The sequence below is a fragment of the Lepisma saccharinum genome, chromosome 8, assembly GCF_977018435.1.
Source record: "Lepisma saccharinum chromosome 8, izLepSacc3.1, whole genome shotgun sequence".
Lineage (NCBI taxonomy): Eukaryota > Metazoa > Arthropoda > Insecta > Zygentoma > Lepismatidae > Lepisma > Lepisma saccharinum.
The window spans coordinates 32,443,930-32,466,024 of record NC_139236.1 but is presented as its reverse complement, the minus strand read 5'-3'; the positions used below and the strand labels follow the sequence as shown (position 1 = coordinate 32,466,024).

The 22,095-nt window shown below is 35.7% G+C and overlaps 1 protein-coding gene across 11 annotated transcripts in view; it reads right to left on the bottom strand.

Annotated features, from left to right (window-relative positions):
- The window catches only part of LOC145990914 (uncharacterized), a 146,354-nt gene that overhangs the window by 40,371 nt on the left and 83,888 nt on the right, over positions 1–22,095 (bottom strand). For 9 of the 11 annotated variants that reach the window (XM_083126430.1, XM_083126435.1, XM_083126436.1 and 6 more), the window contains 4 exons: positions 19,592–19,702; positions 14,380–14,551; positions 5,587–5,716; positions 1,347–1,585 (listed from right to left, as the gene is read on the bottom strand). In XM_083126430.1, the coding sequence (XP_082982556.1) occupies positions 1,347–1,585; positions 5,587–5,716; positions 14,380–14,551; positions 19,592–19,702 (652 nt within the window). Of the gene's footprint in view, positions 1–1,339; positions 1,586–5,586; positions 5,717–14,379; positions 14,552–19,591; positions 19,703–22,095 lie in introns of those variants that run through there. The other 2 variants (XM_083126439.1, XM_083126440.1) reach the window with 1 other exon arrangement.

Here is a 22,095-nt window from a genome sequence, read left to right as displayed (position 1 = left end):
CTTGTTAGCACACTGCGCCACAATGTCAGGAGTCCCAGGTTCGAATCCTAGTCTGGACATGGGTGATCTTTGTGAGTGTCCCTTCATCAAAATCATCATATCATCACTCACCCTCATCTCTGCGATTAGCCAAAAGTGGCAGAAAAGCGAAGTAAAATAAACCAAATCAATCGAAAAGGATCTGCACAGACTACATGTGTTCCAGCCGTCTCAGCGGGAAAAGCAACAAGTTAGATGAGCAGAGCATTGCTTGAATACTTAACATGGCCCAAATGATGATGTTAGGTGTGGAAGCTCATTTGTTATGGTCGATGCTAAACTCTTTCCAAAATAGACTACATTTGGAGCCGAATCTCAGCTTCAAAGTTTGAAGTGCACAACAATATATATGAATGTTATATTATATCATGTCCATTGAATATACTGTAGTATTGTATACACATAGTGCTTTTCACAATCAAGTAGTGAAGTGTTAAAGTGTTAACATTTTAACAAGCATTTTAGATTGTTTTGTTTTAATTTACGTAACACTGGTGCTTTTCTGCAGTCTAATTATAACCACACTATACATACAATTTAAAACAACAAATTGTTATGTACGACTCCCATGTCATTACGAATTCTTGTCAGGAAGTTAGAAGGCATTTTGCAGCAGAATTCCCAGATGTTCCTGTTTCACACAGAGACAGTGTTTGAAAACTTGTGAACAAATTTAGGGAAACAGTTTTTAATAAGAAGTGAGGGGTATGCTTACTGAGGAGAAACTAGACGGCGGAGCACAATTGGAACATACTCCTCAAAAATTCATCCAGCACATTGCACAAGAAACAGACATTTCCATGACATCTGTGGGGTGAGCTACTAAACTTTCCAAACATCAGGAGAGAAATTGAAGCAACTTCAGTTAGTGAAAATTTCTTTAAAAAATGCCATAAATGTGTGGGTGCAGGAGGAGAATATTTCCAGCACCTCTTGTAACAAGGTACATGCTCATTTTAATTATAACTGTCAATGTAATTGTACGAGCTTTAATCATTACATAGATAGTAGTTCCAGTTACGCGGATGTTCCATCCAGTTTGCCGGCAGATGAGCTCTCATTGCCCAGCATGCTAGCTGACACTCCATGGGCGACTTGACTGTGAAAAGCACTGTAGTATACTGTATTTACACATAAAAGCCAGAAATTCAAGTGGACTAAACATGGGGTTGTAAGAGTCATGATAACATATGGTTTATGATATGCATTATGAAAGAGATATATCTAAGGCAACTGAATATGATATATTCAAGAAGAAAATATTAACAGAGAAAAAGAGATAGTTTTAAATCAACATTACCTCATACCTGTGTGTACACAAGGGGAATGCTGATCCAATCGTAATTGAGCATGCCACCACATTTCCCTCTGAAGGTGCACAACTCATCAATAAGGGTTTTCATTGCAAAGTCATCTCGAATACGACCTTCTTTTCGTGCTCTAGTGACAATGCCTCCAGCCCATACCAAGGGCATCCAATACTTTGGATGTGAAGTCTTTTGGTCCAAATCCTCAAATATCTTCTTTTCATTTGGTTGCATGAAGCCTACGACCAATGGAGCATCTTATAATAAAATAATAATAAAAAAAAAAACAGCAATATGCTCACAGTAATATTAACCTACTTCAACAAAAATTATATTATTTGTATTTTATTGATGATGGGAGTCATTTTCAACAATACAACACTACAACCTTTATTTTACATTTTCATCATATACGTTTTATATTTCAGGTTCTAATGAAGCAACAATTTTTGCACATTATAAGATCTTTAGCCAAAGTCTCCACTTAAAATATATAATGATGTTTAATAATAATAATAACTCCATTGTGACTGTGGTTGTCACTCACTAGTAGTAGTGGTCCAATCGGAACTTCAGACCACTGCTTGATGAGCATGTCACTGCATTACGCAAAACCCAGGGATAAAGCCAAGTACATTACGTACTGAGATTTTAAGAAATTTGAATATGAAAATTTTTGTCTAGATGCTGTAAACATCAATTGGAATGAAACGTTTAAACTTGGAAACATCGATTCTAAAATATAATTTCTTGAGAAAAATCTCGTCGACCTGTTTAACGTTCACGCCCCATTATGAATGGTTAGGGTGACGAAAGAGCCAGCGCCGTAGCTAATGGATAATCTTAAGCTGCTCATGAAACTGAGGGATGGTGCGCTGCGTAAATACAAGCGAAGCAAATTAATTTTACATTGGGACGAATATAAAAGATTAACAAATTTTACCACCTATGTTATGAGGCAAGAGAAAAAAGCTTATTTTTCTTTTATTGTAAATAACAATAAGAGAAATTCAAAGAATATGTGGAATAGCCTGAAAACAATTGGTATCGGTAGCAAACGGAACGCGGGAGAACTTCCGCCTCACCTGAGCAGTCCCTTTGAAATTAATAAACATTTTGCAAATGTCTACGACAGTGTTCTTCGAGACAACGCCATTATTGCAAAGGAGTGCAAGTATTTCTTAGAGAACTGCTTTCAAAACAATGCAAAAGAATTTGCCAGTTTCAAGATTCTGAGGTTGAAAAGGCAGTGTACAGTATTTGATCAAATGCTGCAGGAGTGGACAACATTACGTGCAAAATGCTTAAACTGGCCCTTCCCTTCATACTTATGGCACTCATGCATACCATAAATTCTTCTCTGAAAACCAGCCAATTTCCAAATGCATGGAAAGAAGCTGGAGTTATTCCGCTCCCCAAAAAGCAGACGTTAACCTCTCTAAGCGATTTAATACCAATCAGCATTCTATCAATATTTTCAAAAGTCACAGAAAAGATAGTATCTATACAATTAAAAGATTACATTGCAAAATATAAAATCTTACCTGATTCTCAATCAGGTTTCCGTACTTCTCATAGTACAACCATGGCATTATTATCTGTCACGGACAATATTTTACGTTCGATTAACGATAAAAAACTAACTATACTAGTAGTATTATTAGACCTTTCTAAAGCTTTCGATCTTGTCAATCATAACCTTCTCCTAGCAAAAATGAAATACTACAGTTTTTCGAAGCCTGTAATAAACTGGTTCCAATCATATCTACACGAAAGAAGACAAAGGGTTTTTTACCCTGCCGACACCGGATCACCGATAACATTAAATGGAGGAGTCCCGCAAGGTTCCATTCTGGCCCCCCTTTTATACACCTTATCTGTCGCTGATATATCAAAGACCATCAGCCATTGTAATATACATTGTTACGCGGATGATACACAGTTGATGATATTGTCATCACCATCGGATTTGTTAAACAAGATAGATAATCTAAACAATGATCTACATACCCTTAATAAGTGGCTCACTGCAAATGGGCTCGCAATTAACCAGAATAAATGCGTATACACAATTTTAGGCTCTAACTATTATCTTGAAAAAGTAAATTATGATACAATTAACATCAAAATTAAAAACCGAAACATAATTTATGCACCAACCGTTAAAAATCTAGGCCTTACTTTTGATCCCAAATTTTCCTGGGCAGGGCATATCATCAGCGCAATGCACAAAAGCACTAACAATAATGAGATCACTCTACAGGAGGAGAGACTTTTTCACTAGAGAAACAAAATTATATCTCATCGTAACTCTAATATATCCTATTTTCGATTACTGTGATGTGGTGTACGGCACGAATTTACAACGTAAAATATCGAACAGAATACAAAAAATACAGAATTCTTGCATTTGTTACGTTCTCTCGATCAGGAGAAATCAGCACATCCTACCCTTGCTCAATACATACAAAATCCTTAACATGTCTAGGCGACGCCTTCTGCATCAGTGTTATACAATATATAAGGTATTAAAATTGCAAACACCTAGCTATCTCCACGAGAAACTGGCATTTAGAAATTCCATACAGCCATACAATACTAGAGGTCGGTGAAAAATCGACATTCCCCGCCACTCTGCTGTCAGTTTCGAAGGCTCCTTCTCCCTCTGGTCTGCAAAGGTTTGGAATGCTCTTCCCGATTATGTTTCTTTTGCTACAACACCCAAAAACTTCAAAGAACAAGTCATATTATTTCTATTGCAAAGACAACAATTGAGCATTAGCTCGTACGGCTAAGCAACAGGAATCAAGTAAAGTAAAACCATGTATTTTGCAAACACTTATTTGCCACAACAAATATTTCAACCTGTGTGCATGCTATTTTAGTATCGATCTGGAAATTGCGTATGTACACGTGTGTATGTGTGTGTGTGTGTGTGTGTTAATGTATCTGTCATTGTATTCTCTCATAATTTTATTATTTTTCATTTATGTCATATTCATTCATGTTATGTTATTTGATTTCAGTATTATAAATGTATGTATTGTAACTTTTATTCACCAGAGTTAGGTGGTAGAGCAGCCCAAGGCTGAATCTCGCTCTGTAGTAAATAAAAAGACTTTTCAATTCAATTCAATTCAATAATGACCACACAACAATGCACAATGGCATATTCTCCATGTTACCGCATTTAGTGATGGTAAACCCACTTTTTTCGTCTATTTTTTGAACATTTGGCTTTAATATATGTAAAATTGCTCATTATATATTACAGAAACTTTTAAATCAGAATTTAAGTAAATTATTTAAAGAACTTTAGACAGGTTTACATTTGCTATTGATCATTGTATGATGCACCTTTCTGACTTCCGGGTTCCCTCCTCGATTGTACGCAGGGAGGCCAAGGAAACCAAAATGAGTGGTTATTTACAAACACGAGGGCAGAATGAGGTACGTTTAATGCTGGAAATAGCATTGCTGGGAGAAAACAGCTTGATCCCTTCTGTTTCTGTGCAGATCAGGTGAGAGGCACGTCCAGCTGATAACACATTGTGATAATTGGTTGATAAGAACACTAAACCTGGCCTCCTAACATAACAACGTAGGCATTATTAGAATTATAATTGTGAAAATAATGCATGTAAGTTGGTTAGGAGAGTTAAGTTTCATTCTATCAGCATGTTTGAGAAACCTATTTTCACTAAGTTTTGGCAGCTGGATGTGCTCCGCACCAAATCCGTTGCCTTGCTTGGCAGAGGTGATGTTGCTACATGAAGGGAACTCCAGGTCCAATTTTCGGTAAAAAGGGAAATTTTATGAAAAATATCAAACTTGCCAGATAATATGGAGTTGAAGTTTGTTTTTCTTGCATGCCTCCATTTGTGCATTATTTATATTATATTTAATTTATATAGATAAGGAGTGCATCATAAATATGTACAATAAATAAGAATTGTTGAGATAAGTCAGGTCACAAACAACAACAACAACAGCAACAATGATGATTTGAAGTGTATTATTATGATATGTTGTTGTTGTGATCTCCATTATTTCATGGTGAATTATATTTTATTTTTACCATTGTATGTGTAAGTGTAATTTTTATCTGTCAGTGTTAACTTTTGCAATTGTTTCAAATGTAGTCAATGGAACAAGAATAAAATACAAAATTGGCTTATGAATTATTGTATTACTGTGTATATATGTGTCAATATTTAAATTAATATAAGAAAATAATTACCTGCTTCAACCAGGTGATCTAAAGTAGGAAATCGTTTCTTAACTCTAGGGCTCATCATACAAAGGGTAACAACAAAACACAGGTTTGCATATCGAAGTATGGTGCGACGCATCAAACGACCCCTATCATCCTGTCAAATATAAGACACAGATAAAAATTTAAGGACCCTGTATTTGAAGTTAAATATTTTTCTTATGTACTGCATTATTATCCTCTCATTAGGAAAGGGTGAAAACATAACATGCACATACACATGGAATCAGTTATGAACATCACATACACAAATTTATTAAACATCTTTAAAAAAACTTAGAAGTAACTCTTATTTATTTATTTTGTTTGACTTATATGTTATAAAATGTAAAACAATTTATTGAAATTTCCAATTAAAATCAATTTCATACCATACAATTACTTTAAAAATAATAAAATGCCATATGTTAATTACATAAACAAGCACCATATTTATTAAATACGTGCTTATATATGTTATATACTTGGATGTTTCCAAAGCATTTGATAAAATGAATCATCAAGTGTTGTTGTGCAGACTTGCTAGATATGGTGTCAATCACCAATTCTGTAAATGGTTTGAGGATTACTTAATTGATCGAACTTCTACAGTTGAGATTGATGAGAGACTTTCTAAGGAAGGTATGATCAAATCTGGTGTTCCACAGGGATCTTCTTTAGGTCGTTTATTATTCCTTATTTTCCTGTAGTTTACGGTTATTACAAGCATAAGAAAACAGTTTTTCGTTGTGACGTTTCAGGAGAACACACGCTCCCTTCATCAGACATTTATTTATTTACTTTCATTTTGACTAAATTTATTTATTTACTCAGAGTTTCAGATACAGTCTTATTTGGTCATTTTACACTGAAACAACATAAAGTAGAAACAAAAAATAACAAAAGATAAAAACAATAAGAAGATGGGATAGATTTACATATTTTTGGTCAGTAACATACAAAAATTACTTTCTGGAAGGAAAATATCTACATTCAGGGGAAGTTTGTTGTAGATTTCTGGGAGCCTGTAAAACAAGGATCTTTGTAGAAGGGATAGCCTAGTGGTTGGGTTGTGGAAGAGTTGCAGCTTGCGGGTTTGCTTTTGGGGTACCCTAAGTGTGAATTCACTGATTAGGAGATCTGTTCTGATTTTGCCATTTATTATCTTGTATAAAAATTTTATGTCAGCTAGATCACGACCAAAGGATGGAGTGTGAATATTCAGAGCAGCCATGATGTCTAATTTGGATACATGTCGAAAGGAAGGTATTCTATGGCGAACAATTGCAAGAAAGAAACTGAGAACAGAATCAATTCTGGTGAGATTGGTTTTTGAGGCCATTGTCCAAATTGGGGAACAGTATTCAAGGATGGGCAAGATGAAAGATTTAAAGAATAAAGCAAGAGATGATGGGTTTTGAATTTCGCTAAATCTGTATAGAAGACCGAGTAGGTGCATGGCTTTTTTAGTGGTAGCTAAAATATGATAATTAAAAGTAAGTTTTTCATCCATGATAATACCTAGGTCCTTTTGGGTGGAGACGTTTTGGATTGGATTGTTTTCAATAGAATAAGTAGACAACACTTTGTTCTTTTTTAGGGAATAAGTAAGGAAAGAGCATTTCTGAGAGTTTAGTTCTAAATTCCACTGACGACACCATTTAACAAGTTCTGTGAGAGCATTTTGAAGAATCATCATGTCATGATGCGATGAGATCTCCTTAAAGAGTTTGCAGTCATCCGCAAACAAAAGTATATTGATAGGGAGGGAGGACAGTTTTTCAGGGAGGTCATCCATGTACAGAAGGAATAGGAGTGGCCCTAAGACACTCCCCTGGGGAACTCCAGACAAAACGGGAAGAGAGTTAGAAGAGGTATCTGAAAGAACAACACGTTGTTCACGCTCATGGAGGTAGTCCTGGATTAAAGACAGAAATTTGCCGTGGATGATAATTTATAAAGAAGAAATTTATGATTAATTTTGTCAAAGGCTTTCGAAATGTCCAAATATATAGTGTCAAGTTGGGAGTTATTATCAATAGCTCTGGCAGCATGCGAAAGTAAGACGGAAATATTTGTTAGGCAAGAGCTGCCTGGAAGAAAACCATGTTGTGCTGTGTTGATATATGGTGACGTAAACTGAAGTAACCTTTTTTTGATGATTTTTTCACAAATGATTGATAGTGGGGATAGATGTGAGATTGGTCTATAGGATTTTACACATTTTTTATCTCCAGTTTTGTGAATGGGCACAATGTTGGCCCGTTTGAAGTTTTTCGGAAACACACCCTTACAAAAACATTTGTTGAGTAAGGCAGACAGAGGAAGAGCCAAGGAGTCTGCAGTTTTACGTAGGAATATTGTGAGGATTTCATCTGGACCTAGGGACCGGTGGAGGGGCAATGAAGCGAGAAGGTATTTTACTTCCTCGGGGGATGTTTTGATTGAAGATAGTGTGTGAGGACAGACAGCATTTAAGTGGGGGAGAGGGTCGGAAACTGAGGGAGGTGAGAAGTTCTGATGAAAAAAAACATTGAAAAGTTCGGCTCTTTCTTCTCCACTAGCAATATCAGTATTGTGAACAATTTCTTTAGGTATACATGGGCTTTGTTTTCTTGAATTTAGTAAAGTGAAGAATCTCTTAGGGTTTGTAGTACATTCGGTTGTTATGTTATTTATGTGTTCACTATATTTTTTTCTGAGTACAGTTATAACAATGGTTAGCAATTTTTTAAACAAAATAATCCGTTATATAATGGATGTTGTCAATGTTACATTGTTGTAATATAGCAATGTAACTCTGAAAAGAAGCAGTCTGTTTTATTTTTATTTCAGATAAAAAAAAAATTTGATCATATTTTTTTTTTAATTTAAAATTATGAATCCCAAATATCATCAGGTAATTCAAAGTCATAATTGTTTAAAAATGGTGGCTTACTTCATTTGTGAAAAAGAAAACTCCATACTGGATCTATGTTACCATTTTCATTATTTAATTTATTCCAGTGTTCTTCTGCAATGAATGAAGTTTCCCAGACATTCAACTCTATGTAAAAAGATTGATGGGAAACATAGAGTTGAATGTCTGGGAAACTTCATTCATTGCAGAAGAACACTGGAATAAATTAAATAATGAAAATGGTAACATAGATCCAGTATGGAGTTTTCTTTTTCACAAATGGAGTAAGCCACCATCTTTAAAATTTAATGTAACAGAAAACATCAAGAGAATTTGTAAAAACAATGATGACTTTGAATTACCTGATGATATTTGAGATTCATAATTTTAAATAAAAAAATAATAATGAGATCAATTTTTTTTTATCTGAAATAAAAGTAAAACAGACTGCTTCTTTTCACAGTTAAGTTGCTATATTACAACAATGTAACTGTCTCGTGGTCTTCTATCTCTTAAAAAGACTTCCCTTAGTCAACAACATACTTTATTATCCCAAGACCTCTACAAGCAATCGAGCTGCTCTCTGTCCGATCCACACCTTCACCCTCAGCCATCTTCCTCTCGCAGTGCTGCCAGTTCCCCCCCGACTCAAGGCACTGTAGATTACACATATGTTACATCTTCCCCTTTACAATAATTCCTTATACACAAATTACTAAACATAATCATGAAGTCTGACTGGCTGTTTTACAGTTCGACCAGACCTGGTTACATACATATTTTTACTGCTGTTTGTTTCAGTCTCAGTTCCACTTTTTACAGAGTTTGGAGATTCTACTGACGTTCTGACATTACAAGGTTCATATGTTGGACACACTACAGATGTCTTGACATTACAAGGTTCATCATCTAAGACATTTTTAAAAATTGGAGCATTGTTAGATTTTCTTAAATGTACCTTATTTCTTCTAAGCAATTGATTGTTTTCATCTCTAACCATGTATGACCTTGGAGAATCATGACTTGCAACTACCTGACCTGGTACCCACACCTTATCCCTCTGAATTAAACAGTTTTCACCAGGCTTAAACTTAGGTCTTTCATGAGCTGACTTATTATAGTAACTCCTAGATTTATCCTGTTTTTCCTTTAGTACTTTTTTTACATTCAACTGTACTTCCGGATTTAATAATTCTTTATGAATAGGCAACCTAGTTCTTACTCTTCGACTCATCAACATCTGAGCTGGTGTTATATCTAAACCAGCTACAGGAGAATTCCTGTACTCTAGAAGAGCTAACAACACATCACTGTTTTCTTCATTACATTTTTTTAACAATGACTTAGCAATTCCTACAGCTTTCTCAGCAAGTCCATTTGATTGCGGATACCTGGGACTGCTGGTTATAAAATTAAAATCCCATTGTTTTGCAAATTTTTTACACTCTAATGATCCAAAAGGCATATTATCACCAACTACAACTTGTGGAATCCCATGAGTTACAAATATAGACTTCAGTTTATCTATTATTTCTGTCGATGTTTTAGACTTTAGTGGCCTAATTTCCAACCACTTAGAGTAATAATCCATAACTACTAGATAAGATCTACCTCCATACTCACAAATATCTACCCCTAACCTTTCAAATGGCAATTCTGGAATAGTATGTGAGATTAATGGTTCTTTACAATTTGACCTCTGATGTTTTTCACATACTCTACAATTTTGGACTAAATTTTGAATATCTGTTGCTAGCCCTGGCCAATATACCACTTTTCTTGCTTTCAGTTTAGTTTTAGCAATGCCAAAATGACCTTCATGCAGTAACATTAGAACCTTTTCTCTTAAGTTTAATGGTACAACTACTTTATGTCCCAAAAACACTAATCCACCTTCTACATGAATATCACTACGTAACTTGTAGTACACTTTTACTTCATCTGGCACATATTTCTTTTCCACTGGCCAACCATTTGTATGGTACTCCATTATTTTACAAAGAACTGGATCTTTTTTGGTGTGTTCACAAAATTCTTGTTTTCGTGATTCACTGATTTGCAAATGGTTGGTTACACTATGGACTACTTCTGCTAAGAATGGATCACTCTGTACTTTGTCCTTTATGAACGACCTAGACAACAAGTCTGCAATGTGCATATTTACACCTGGAATATACACCACATTCAGATTATACTTCAACAATCTCACCTTCATCCTTTGTAACCTATTTGACATAACATTTGCTACATATTTCTGCATTATAGAGACTAATGGCTTATGATCTGTATGAATTTCAGTTTGCCTACCATAAATGTAATAATGAAACTTTTCTACTGCAAACACAATTGCTAACATTTCTTTTTCTATTTGAGCATATGACTTTTCAGTCTCTGTTAGACTACGAGAAGCATACGCTACTGGTCTACCTTCTTGCAATAAGCAACACCCTAGCCCTTCACTAGAGGCATCGCACTGAATGACAACTTTCCTTTTGTCATTAAACACGGCTAGCACTGGAGTTGTAGACACCTTGTCTTTTAACTTCCGTAATGCTTGACTATGATGAGGTAACCATTGCCAATGAACTTTATCTTTAAGAAGTTCTCGTAGTGGAGCTGTTACAGTAGACATACCTGATATAAACTTACTTAAGTAATTCACCATACCTAGAATTCTTTGTAATTCTTTCCTACCTCGGGGTTCCTCAATGCTGATAATGGCTTTGACTTGTTCTTGATCTGCCTTTACACCTTCTTTGCAAAACACATGACCCACATACTTCACTTCACTGACCTTGTACTGTACTTTTGCTGGATTGAATTTTATATTCAACTTTCTAGCTCTTTCTAACACTTGTTGCAATATTATATCATGCTCAGTCTCACTTTTTGCAGCGATTAACAAATCATCAAAGTATATACTTACACCTGAAATATCACCAAAATTCTTTTCATTGATTTTCTGAAAAACCTCCGGTGCTATTGACAAACCAAATGCCAATCTAGTAAACCTGTAGCACCCAAAAGGAGTATTGAAGGTACACAATTTACTTGAATCTTCATCTAACTCTACATGGTAAAATCCATCTTTCAAGTCAAGTACTGAATAAAGTGACTTGTTACTTAGCCTTGCACTTAACTCTTCCACTGTTGGTATTAACACAAAGTTTCTTTTAATGGCCTTATTCAAATCCTGAGGATCTAAACACAACCTTAGTGAGCCATTTGGTTTTTCAATAATTACTAAATTACTGACCCATGCTTGAGGATTCTCCTCTTTAACTATTATACCTTGTTTTTCCAACACTTCTAAGCTTTGTTTTAATTTAGGCCTCAATGAATGAGGCACTCTTCGTGGAGGCTTAGCAACTGGTTTTACATTTTCATCTATTTCTATTCTTAATTTACCTGAGCATTTACCTACTCCTTCAAAAACATCTTTATTACTTTCAATGAACTCAATTTTGTCACTTGCGGATACTGGATTAACCTGCACCCTTTTCACTAGATTTAGGCTGACACATGCATTTACACCTAATATTGGCTTACATTGCCTGAACTCATCTTTAATTATTACAAACTCTAACTCCATTTCAGACAATTGTGACGCACAGCTTAACTTTGCCACACCTAATGGACGAATTTTTGCACCTCCAAAGCTTTCTATGACCACCCTTGTTGGCCTTAGCTTGTCCTTACTTTTAATTTCACTCAATACCCTTAGTGGCATCACATTAACTTCAGCACCAGTATCTAGTTTGAACTGAATCTCCTCATTCTCTACCATTATTTTTTCTAACCACTCCTTCCGACCATCTTCTTTATTGTGGGTACTTGCACTTCCACTTGCTGCAAATACAGCAGTAACACTTAACACCTCACCACCACTGTCTGACGTGTCATCTTGCAATTCCACATTTTTTACTTGTTTCACTTTACACCCAACTGCAAAATGATTATACCCATTACACTTTTTACAACGCTTACCAAATGCTGGGCATGCTGCTTTTTTATGCTTATAACCACACCTCTTGCACTGATATACTTCCTCTTCATTTTTCTTATTCCTGTTCGTCTTATTCTGGTACGACTTATGAGGATTTACCATACCTCCTACTGGACGAGTTTCTTCTTCCTTATGGGCTTTCACGACCATCACAGCATTCATACCTGGATTCCTATTCTGAATCGTGGTTGCTTGTTGCTTGCTTCTTTCTGCTGAACGTCCCATTTCCACAGCTTTTTCGAGTGACAAGTCTCCCTCTCGTAACATTCTTTCTTGTAGGCTTCTGTCATGAACACCCAAAACTATACGATCTCGGACCACGCTATCTGCTTGGTCACCAAAATTACACGACTTTACCAGTTTTTTGAGATCAGTTACAAAATTATCGAAGAACTCTCCTTCACTTTGTACACGAGAGTTGAAAACATACCTCTCCACCACAGTATTTTTTCTCGGATTTGCGTAATTTTCATATGCTAGCAAAACGTGTTCATAATTACTCTTGGACTCTTCCGACAAACTAAAAGTACTCAACAAGTCAACAGCCTCCTCACCTATTACATTAAGTAATATGGCAACTTTTACGTCACTAGACTTCGTGTTATGCCCTGCTGCTTTCATATATATTTCGAAGTTCTGTCGAAAGCGACGCCAGTTTTCACTTAGATTACCCGAAAGCTGCAATTCCTTGGGAATCTTGGCCGATTCCATGACGGCGAACAAAATTCACACGTAGGCACTCAACTCACCCGTTCTTCCGCCTGTCTGAAGCCCGAGTTTTATTTTCGGTTCGCAACATTTCCACACGACTGCGCCATGTCTCGTGGTCTTCTATCTCTTAAAAAGACTTCCCTTAGTCAACAACATACTTTATTATCCCAAGACCTCTACAAGCAATCGAGCTGCTCTCTGTCCGATCCACACCTTCACCCTCAGCCATCTTCCTCTCGCAGTGCTGCCAGTTCCCCCCCGACTCAAGGCACTGTAGATTACACATATGTTACAGTAACATTGACAACATTCATTATATAACGGATTATTTTGTTTAAAAAATTGCTAACCATTGTTATAACTGTATATTTAGTCAAAATGAAAATAAATGTCTGATGAAGGGAGCATGTGTTCTCCTGAAATGTCACAAAGAAAAACTGTTTTCTTATGATTGTAATAACCGTAAACTACAGGAAAATAATTCTACAATGCAAGCAATGCGTACATACAAGAAAAACTATGATTCCTTATTTATATAAATGACATAGGTAACACAATTAAGTATAGTTACTACATAATGTTTGCAGAGGACTTAAAATTATACAAACAAATTATAACTAATGAAGACCTTAGGAATCTTCAATCAGATATTAGTCAATAACTGGTAATCACTTAATGGATTAAATTTGAACAAAGATAAATCCAAACATTTTATGTTCGTTAGAAAATCTCACCAGATTTTTTCCAAATATTTTGTAAATAATTTCGAAATCGAAAAGGTTGGCTATGGAGTAATATTTGACTCTAATCTGCATTTCAACTTCCATGTTTAACAAGCTGTTAAAAAAGCTAGAGCTATTCTGAGCAAGATATTATGTTCATAGTCACATGTAGAACTGTAATGTTATTCAAACTAAAAGTTATACCAATATTAGAATTTGCAACTGATATTTGGAACTGGAATTGCACTAAGGGTAATAATACTCAACTCTTAGAGGGTATACATAAAATGCTAGTTAGATTTATTTATTTTCAATTTAAACTATTTTGCCCCTATTATGACTACGAAAATATATTACATAGATTGAACCTCAGGTAACATGCACAATTAAAAGTACCTATAATCTTGATAATTCGTACTTCAAAATAACCAACAGAAACTTACGTGTCCATGTACAAGCGTACTAACAAACATTGCAAGGCTATCAGGCCATGGAATGCCCATGTATTGGTCCCACCAACGCTTGATTACAATGGAGACATAAAAACCAAGAACAAAGGATAATGGAATCAAGTCACTGTACTGCTTGCAGTATTTGGCAAGTTTCTCAAACAATCTGGAAACAAGGAAAAAACAATATGTAACTGCAGCCATTAATACAATAATGTAAGCTTCTGTAACAGCTTTACACAGGGTGGCACATATTATATCTACCAGTATCTGTTGACAATCCTGTTGGAACGCAGGTGCGCATGCGTGGAAGTTTCCCATGCTTAGATAGCTGCAAGTCTGCCAATCAGGTTGCCATGGAACGTTGGCTGGTTCAGACTTGAATAGTGACAGTGGAGGTGTCCATCCGAATGGGTTCCATTCAGGAGACGCAGCTCACACAGCACTCAGATGCAGCAGGATGCCAGACAATAAGCCTCCTCCGATCTGGACTTCTGTTTCAGCATGCTGCCATTTATTTGCTTTCTACTGTCTGACCAAGGACGTATTTAGGGGGTAGGTCCAGGGGGTCCCTGGACCCTCAAAGACTTATCCAGTTATAAAATTAAATACTGAAAAATATATTCGTTTAGCCTTTGTTGTATAATTTCCTCTGAACTTATTGGAAGACAAGGCTTATATTGGGATCATACGGCTTTGAAGAACAGGAAGGATGTATTTCGGGGTCTGGACCCCCCCCCCCCCCACCTGAAAGACTTATACACTACGAAAATTCAATAATGAAAATATACTGGTATAGCATTTGTCGTATAATTTCCTCTGAACTTATTGGAATACAAGGAATATATTGGGATCATATGGCTTTGAAGGACAGGAAGGATGTATTTAGGGGGTCCAGGGGTCCGGATGCCCCGAAAGACTTACCAAGTACTAAAATTAAGTAATGGAAATATTAGCATTTGTTGCATAATCGATGGTTATTAATTCCCTCGGAACTTTTTAGAAGGCAAGGATTATATTGGGATCACACAGCTTTGAAATGACATTACAAAGAAGATTTGTGTACACTACCACTCAAAATAATATGCATTAAATATTAATCAGAAACTTACTTTTCTCCAACTACATGTAACATATCGTATTTGTTATTTGATAAATATTCAATTATTCATCTATTTGACATTAATTTCATTACCAGAGCGCTTGTTTTTACATAAATTATTCCGATCTTAACTACAGGTAAGCTACGTAATGTATATGTGCTGTTATATATTTATTCTCATACAGTCTTTTACCTATTCGTGTAATAATAATATAATATTAATTTATGTATTGTAATTAGTATTAATTTGATTTAATATAATTATTATAATTAAGTCATTATTATTATTATTATTCCTGAGACACTTGTGTGTCCCCCCGAAGCATATTTCTAGATACGTGCCTGTGCCTGACCCATTGTATCATGTTGTGACACTCTTGCATGGGTTAATGGTGACCCTCATTAGAACATCCGTCGTAAAGTCTGATGCATCTCCTGAATGGAACCCATTCGGATGAACACGTCCACTGCAACGATTCGTGCCTGAACAGGTGAACATTACATGAACGACTGATTGCTAGACTTGCAGCTACCTAAGCATGGGTGACTTCTGGGTTTTTGTCTGATATTGGTAGATACCATATGCGCCACCCTGTAGAACTGATTTGATTTGATTTATTTGCATTCCTTTGACCAAGTTACATAAGCATACAAATGGTATGGAACATGCAATTTTGGTCACAATAAAGTATAATCAAATTGGTTATTAACATAACAGAAATGACACAATGTACGGTCATATATTCTTCACATTACTGAACCAGGAGAAGTTAGTACTTGTTACTTTATATTATATACTGACTTAGGCTTATACATTAAAATTAGCATGTAAAATGTTTTTCAAAAATATAAACACCATTGTTATTATAGCATAACAGAAGGGACATAATGAATAATCATATGCTCTCTTACATCCCTGTATCAAGAAAAAACTTTTTCAAATAGATGACATAGTCTGAAACTTAACAACATGCATAAATCACAAGGGAATAACTAGCCACCTTGAACTTCATTGAAACAATGAACTTGCTATCGAGTATCATAATACGAGGGGCATACTGAAAGTAATGAGCAACATTTTAAAAAAAATTCAGAATCCATCAATACATGCAAACAAAGTAAATCATCCCAAATTATATACTTTACTGAACATGTCGAGGTAGTGTCATTAGCTTCGATAGCGTGAGCGCAGGCAGTTGTTTCAAAATGGGTGACAGTGATGTTTCGTTTCAACAACGTGCTGTCATTGAATTCCTTGTTCAAGAGGGAAATTCACAATAGACTTCAGTGTGTGTATGGAGATGTATGCATGGGAGTAGCAATGTTAGAAGATGGGTAAAACATTTTAAAGATGGAAACCCAAGCATCAAAGATCGGCCATCTGCTGGCAAAGTTATGGGGGGATGCAGAGGGGTGCATTCTGGTTGAATTTCTTGAACCTGGGGAAACCATAAATGCTCGCTGTTATATCGAAACACTTCACAAGCTCCGTCATGCATTGTGAGATAAACATAAACGTCATGGAAAGAAAATTATCCTTCAACATGATAATGCACATCACACCCTGCTCAGTTTACCAGGTAGGAAATTGGGAAAATAGTGGGAACTTCTGCCTCACCCTCCCTACAGTCTGGACATTGCATCCTCCGATTATCATCTTTTCTTTATTGTAAAGGAACAGTTATGAGGCCAACACTGCAGATGACGGAGGACATACAGAAAGCAGCGAGTCAGTGTCTGTGAACAGCTGGAACAGAGTTCTTCCGTAAGGGTATTTTCAAGCTTCCAGAAAGGTGGGGAAAATGTGTTCGCAAGAAATGGAGACTTTGTTGAAAAGTAAAGTCTGTAGATTATGATGAAGTATGTTTTCCTTAATAAAAACCAAACTCGCTTCATGAAAAATTGTGGCTCATTACTTTCAGTATGATTTGTCCACTTTATGCACAGAAAGGCTAATCGCGACTGGACCTACAGTTTAAAGTGGGATCCGACCCACTGTGTACCTCCACCAGGTATCGAACAAGGCGACAACACAACCACTGAGCCATCGTGGAGGCCACTTTCAGTATGACCCTCATATAATTCATATATATGACAGTGGCGTGCCCAAGGGGATTGGTGGGGGTTAAACCCCCCTTTGGTTCAGTATTCCTAAAAAACATCAAATACATGAAAAGATGGCAAAATGAGGCTGACTACTAAAAAATGTATACCTAACCCCCTCCTTTCGAAAATCCTAGGCATGCCACTCATATATGAAATAGCTTATGATACCCAGGTGATATGATATATTAAAAGACTGAACCATGGAGGATTTTCTCGAAGAAAGATTTTTTTCCCAAGGGCGAAAATGAGACATATTTCACCCATAATAGTGTTGTTCCCTCAAATTGAAATATTGGTAAATTTTTCATGCTTCATTATTAGTATTATTATGTTGGGGCTATTTGGAAGCATAGTGTAAATTTCACAGCGACACAGATGCCAGAAGGGGAACTGCTCTTTGGTAAGTAAAATACATCACAATGTTTTTGCTCATTATAATCAGCGGTTGAAGTGGGGGGATGTTTGGTCAAGTCTTGGAATTAGCTTGGATAATGCTTTGCAAAAATTTTGCAAGCTGGGAGTGATACAATCCCCCTGCATCCCACTCACTTTGAGCACTGATTATAATCACATAATTTAAGCACTTTGTAAAGTTTTCTTAAGTCTATTTCATGTTCAAAGGTGCCAATTGGCATTGGATTTACAGTTAAAGTGTAGCCTGAACCAGTGTGAAATGTGTCGCCAGCAGGAATGCAGACGGCAGCAATAGAAGTAATTGCTCTTTCAAAATCTTGCTTTATATAATGTTTGACCAAATTACGTTGAACTTCTTTATTAAAGGTAAAAGTAGCCATTTTAAGCACAAGCTCATCACTAGAAGAGGATTTTTCATTTAAAAACCTTTTTCTCACTCCATATCATTCTGTGACAATGAACTATGTGAAATCAAATTTTTAAAAATTACATAACAAAATTCAAAAGTGGATTTTTTGTTTTGCTACTTATAATTGCATTATACTTTCTGAACATGCCCAATATCTAACGTATGCATTCATGAAGTCGTTAAAAGTAGAAAATGTCAACAATTTTTGTGCCGGTCTTATTTACTGTTTCTAAAGAGAACAATGTTTTTCTTCAATGTCTTGTGAAACAAAAATAAGAGCATTATAAATGAAAATTAATCACTGTGAAACAAAAATAAGAGCATTATAATGAAAATTAATCATTGTTATAACCATACAGAAAACATTGTATTATCTATCTATCATCAAACATACAGGTGACAGGTGTAATTTCTTTGAAAATTTCGTTTTTAAGGAAATTGTAAAATAAAATTTTGAAACAACTTTCAAAATTTGTTTTTCGCAAAAAACCAAGCGTGTTGTATGTCAAATGAAAGCCCTCTTCATAAGCTTTAAAATGAGACTATGCCCAGCCCTGTAGTTGAAACAGGTCTCTAGCACTTTCTTTGTTTACTTTTTACATTTTTGGATTTTTGCAATTTATTAAAGTTTCAGGCGGTGAGCAGTTTTTGGGCAATTTTGTCAATTTTCAAAATTCAATAACTCAAAAACCGGCAACATGAAAATTAAAAATAAAATATTTTCTACATTTCAGATGATAAGATACGTATATACCAAAAATTAGTCAAATCCATGACATTAAATTCTAAAATTTATTTTTTCTTCGTTGATTTGACATGGAATCACCCACACAAATATGATTCTTCACCACTTGCCACGCAAATGATCCCTGCAGCTACATTCATTTTATAATTAACGTTAATAATAAATTTGTTTCTTAAAAAAAAAACACAATGTCTTGTACTTTAAACATTGTAAGTGAAATTTCATCTGAATGTATTATTAGCTCTTGAAATATATGTCTAGCATATTAAACAATTTCAGCTGTTCAAGAAATTAAGATCATTGTAATATTAGTTGCAATCTCGATCACTTAGCACCATGTTATTATCACTCTTTACATATTGGGCATTTATTTTACAAAAGAAACACATGTTACCATACAAAAATGTTAAAAAATGTAAATGTTACTTACATTATTCCATCATCTTTGAGAACAAATCTGTATAAAATACTTAGTCCGAAATATAATATAGAATACAAAGCAAGATTTGGCCACAGCAGTTTGTAGATGCTACCTTTCCATCTGAAAACAAGAAGGCAATTTTAAAAAGAAGTATAATAGATATAATTCTACACAATTAGATGTCACCCATGAAAAAATTATAACACCATTAAGCGTTGTTTCCATGATATGAAAAACTCAATATGCTGACCAAGGCAGAAATTTATTTAATTATAAAAGATAAACTAAACGTAACGTTTCAACCTTCTAGCAAGGTCTTCTTCAGACTCTGGACCAAGTACAAATGTAACAAGGTACAAAACAGGACGATATATATATATATATATATATATATATATATATATATACACACACACAAACATTACTCCCCTCCAGACTATTAGAAAGTTGTTCTGGAACATTCTAGCAGGTGGCTTTCCCTTGTCATCCCTTGAAAGACAGGTTGAAACAACATAGGGATGATGTACGACTTAAGAGAGAGAGAAATGTGATATTTAAACACACGAGAGAAACAAGACATGACATAGAGTGGGATGAGACTAAGCAGATAGGAAGAGAGAAGAGAATACTAGTGAGAAAATGGAAGGAGGCCGAGGAAATAGAGAAGAAAGGTGAAGAAGACACAATGAACTGGAATGGGGGACTGAAGATAAACAAAGAATGGAAGAAGGTGTTAGAAAGAGTGGAAAGGAAACGAGAGAAAGAGGAGAGAAGAAGGAAGAAGAATGAAGGAAAAAGAGCGTGAGATAAAGAGTCCAACCACATTCTAGATGGAAGAAAATATGTTTAGCCTTTTAGGTGAAAGTACAGTTGACAAGGGAAAGCCACCTGCTAGAATGTTCCAGAACAACTTTCTAATAGTCTGGAGGGGAGTAATGTTTGTGTATATATATCATCCTGTTTTGTACCTTGTTACATTTGTACTTGGTGCAGAGTCTGAAGAAGACCTTGCTAGAAGGTTGAAACGTTATATTTAATTTATCTTTTATAATAAAATTAATTTCTGCCTTGGTCAGCATATTGAGTTTTTCATGAAAAAATTGTGTTCAAGTCGATCCTTGGCCTTGTAATTGGCAATGACTTTTCAAAAATGCCTCTCATATGTAAGAGAAATACCAACAGTCAATAAATTCCAGGAGAAGATATGATCATAAATGGTGAGTTATGAGTAGACCTTGGATTTTAGGTTTTTAACCTATTTTTCTTCCTTTACAGGTATGTAAGAAATAATAAGTTATGTACGCGTTTCGTTAAAAAATGCAACAACTGATGAAGTTTTATAGTACCTAAAAAAACCTATTTTCCTTGTTAGAACCTATTTTAGGTTTATGCGCCTAAATCAAGCCTTTTTTTAGGTTTTTATATATTTTTGAAGGCTTTACAGGATTTTTATGTCACACAGAGGCATTTGCTTTTTCAATGACGAACGTGTTTCAAACATAGACTCTCTGTCAGGGACGTCGTTAGGAGGGGCATGCAGGGGCACTGGCCCCAGCAAACGTCTACGTGGCCCCGGAAAACTGTTCTGTATTTGCTGGAAATTTACTTTGATGACAAATATTGCAAAATAATTATTCAGTAAATTTTGCTTGCAGCTTGAAACACTTCTTCAATTTTCAGTAGCACGAACCCAAGCAAGGCATTTCTTTCTTATTTCCCTGTTTCTTGCTTGTTGAACACAAACAGATGTATTGGGTGGGGTGCAGTTAATGGTTTCGTGGTCCGCCCCGGTCAGGGAAGTCTGAGACCTATTGAAAATGCACTTTTCCTCCCTGCTGCACACCAGATCCAGGATCCCCCCAAAACCTGCACTTTTTCTTCATCTGGCCCTGCACTGGCACCATGGGCGCCGAAAGGACGACACAAACAGGAAGATCTATCTACGGGTGGCTAGAACTTTCTGGCTTAATTATTTTATGTATCAGAAAAGATATCCCCATGCGTTTCAAATTCCAAGAACAGAATTCTATTGCTTGTCCCTTTTTCGGCGCGGGAATGAATGACATAGCGGTTCTTCTCACATGCACTCAACTACATCTCGAGTAAAATGTTGAATGAGAAGCTGCCAGATTGTCTTCCTCTGGAAACAATGGATCAGGATCGACTGATCGACCAAATATCCAACATATTGGCATTCTAAAAGAGAGTCCGACTACCACATAAGATCCTGGGTTCGACTCCCAGTGTGATTGATCTCATGTATAATGAAGAATAAACCACATTTCAATTAAGGAAGGAAACTAGGTATGTATCAATTGTTTTTACAGCCGTCTGCATGCTCTATAAGTATTATGTTACAAAATTTGTATATCTTTCTGACTTTCTGTGATTTTTCTTCATTTAGCCTCCACCTGCAAATGCGGAAGCTTCTGCTGCTTAGGTGGCTAGGTTGGCTAGATATACAAATATAATTAATCCCTAGTCATGCAGCGAATAATACTTATAATATAATC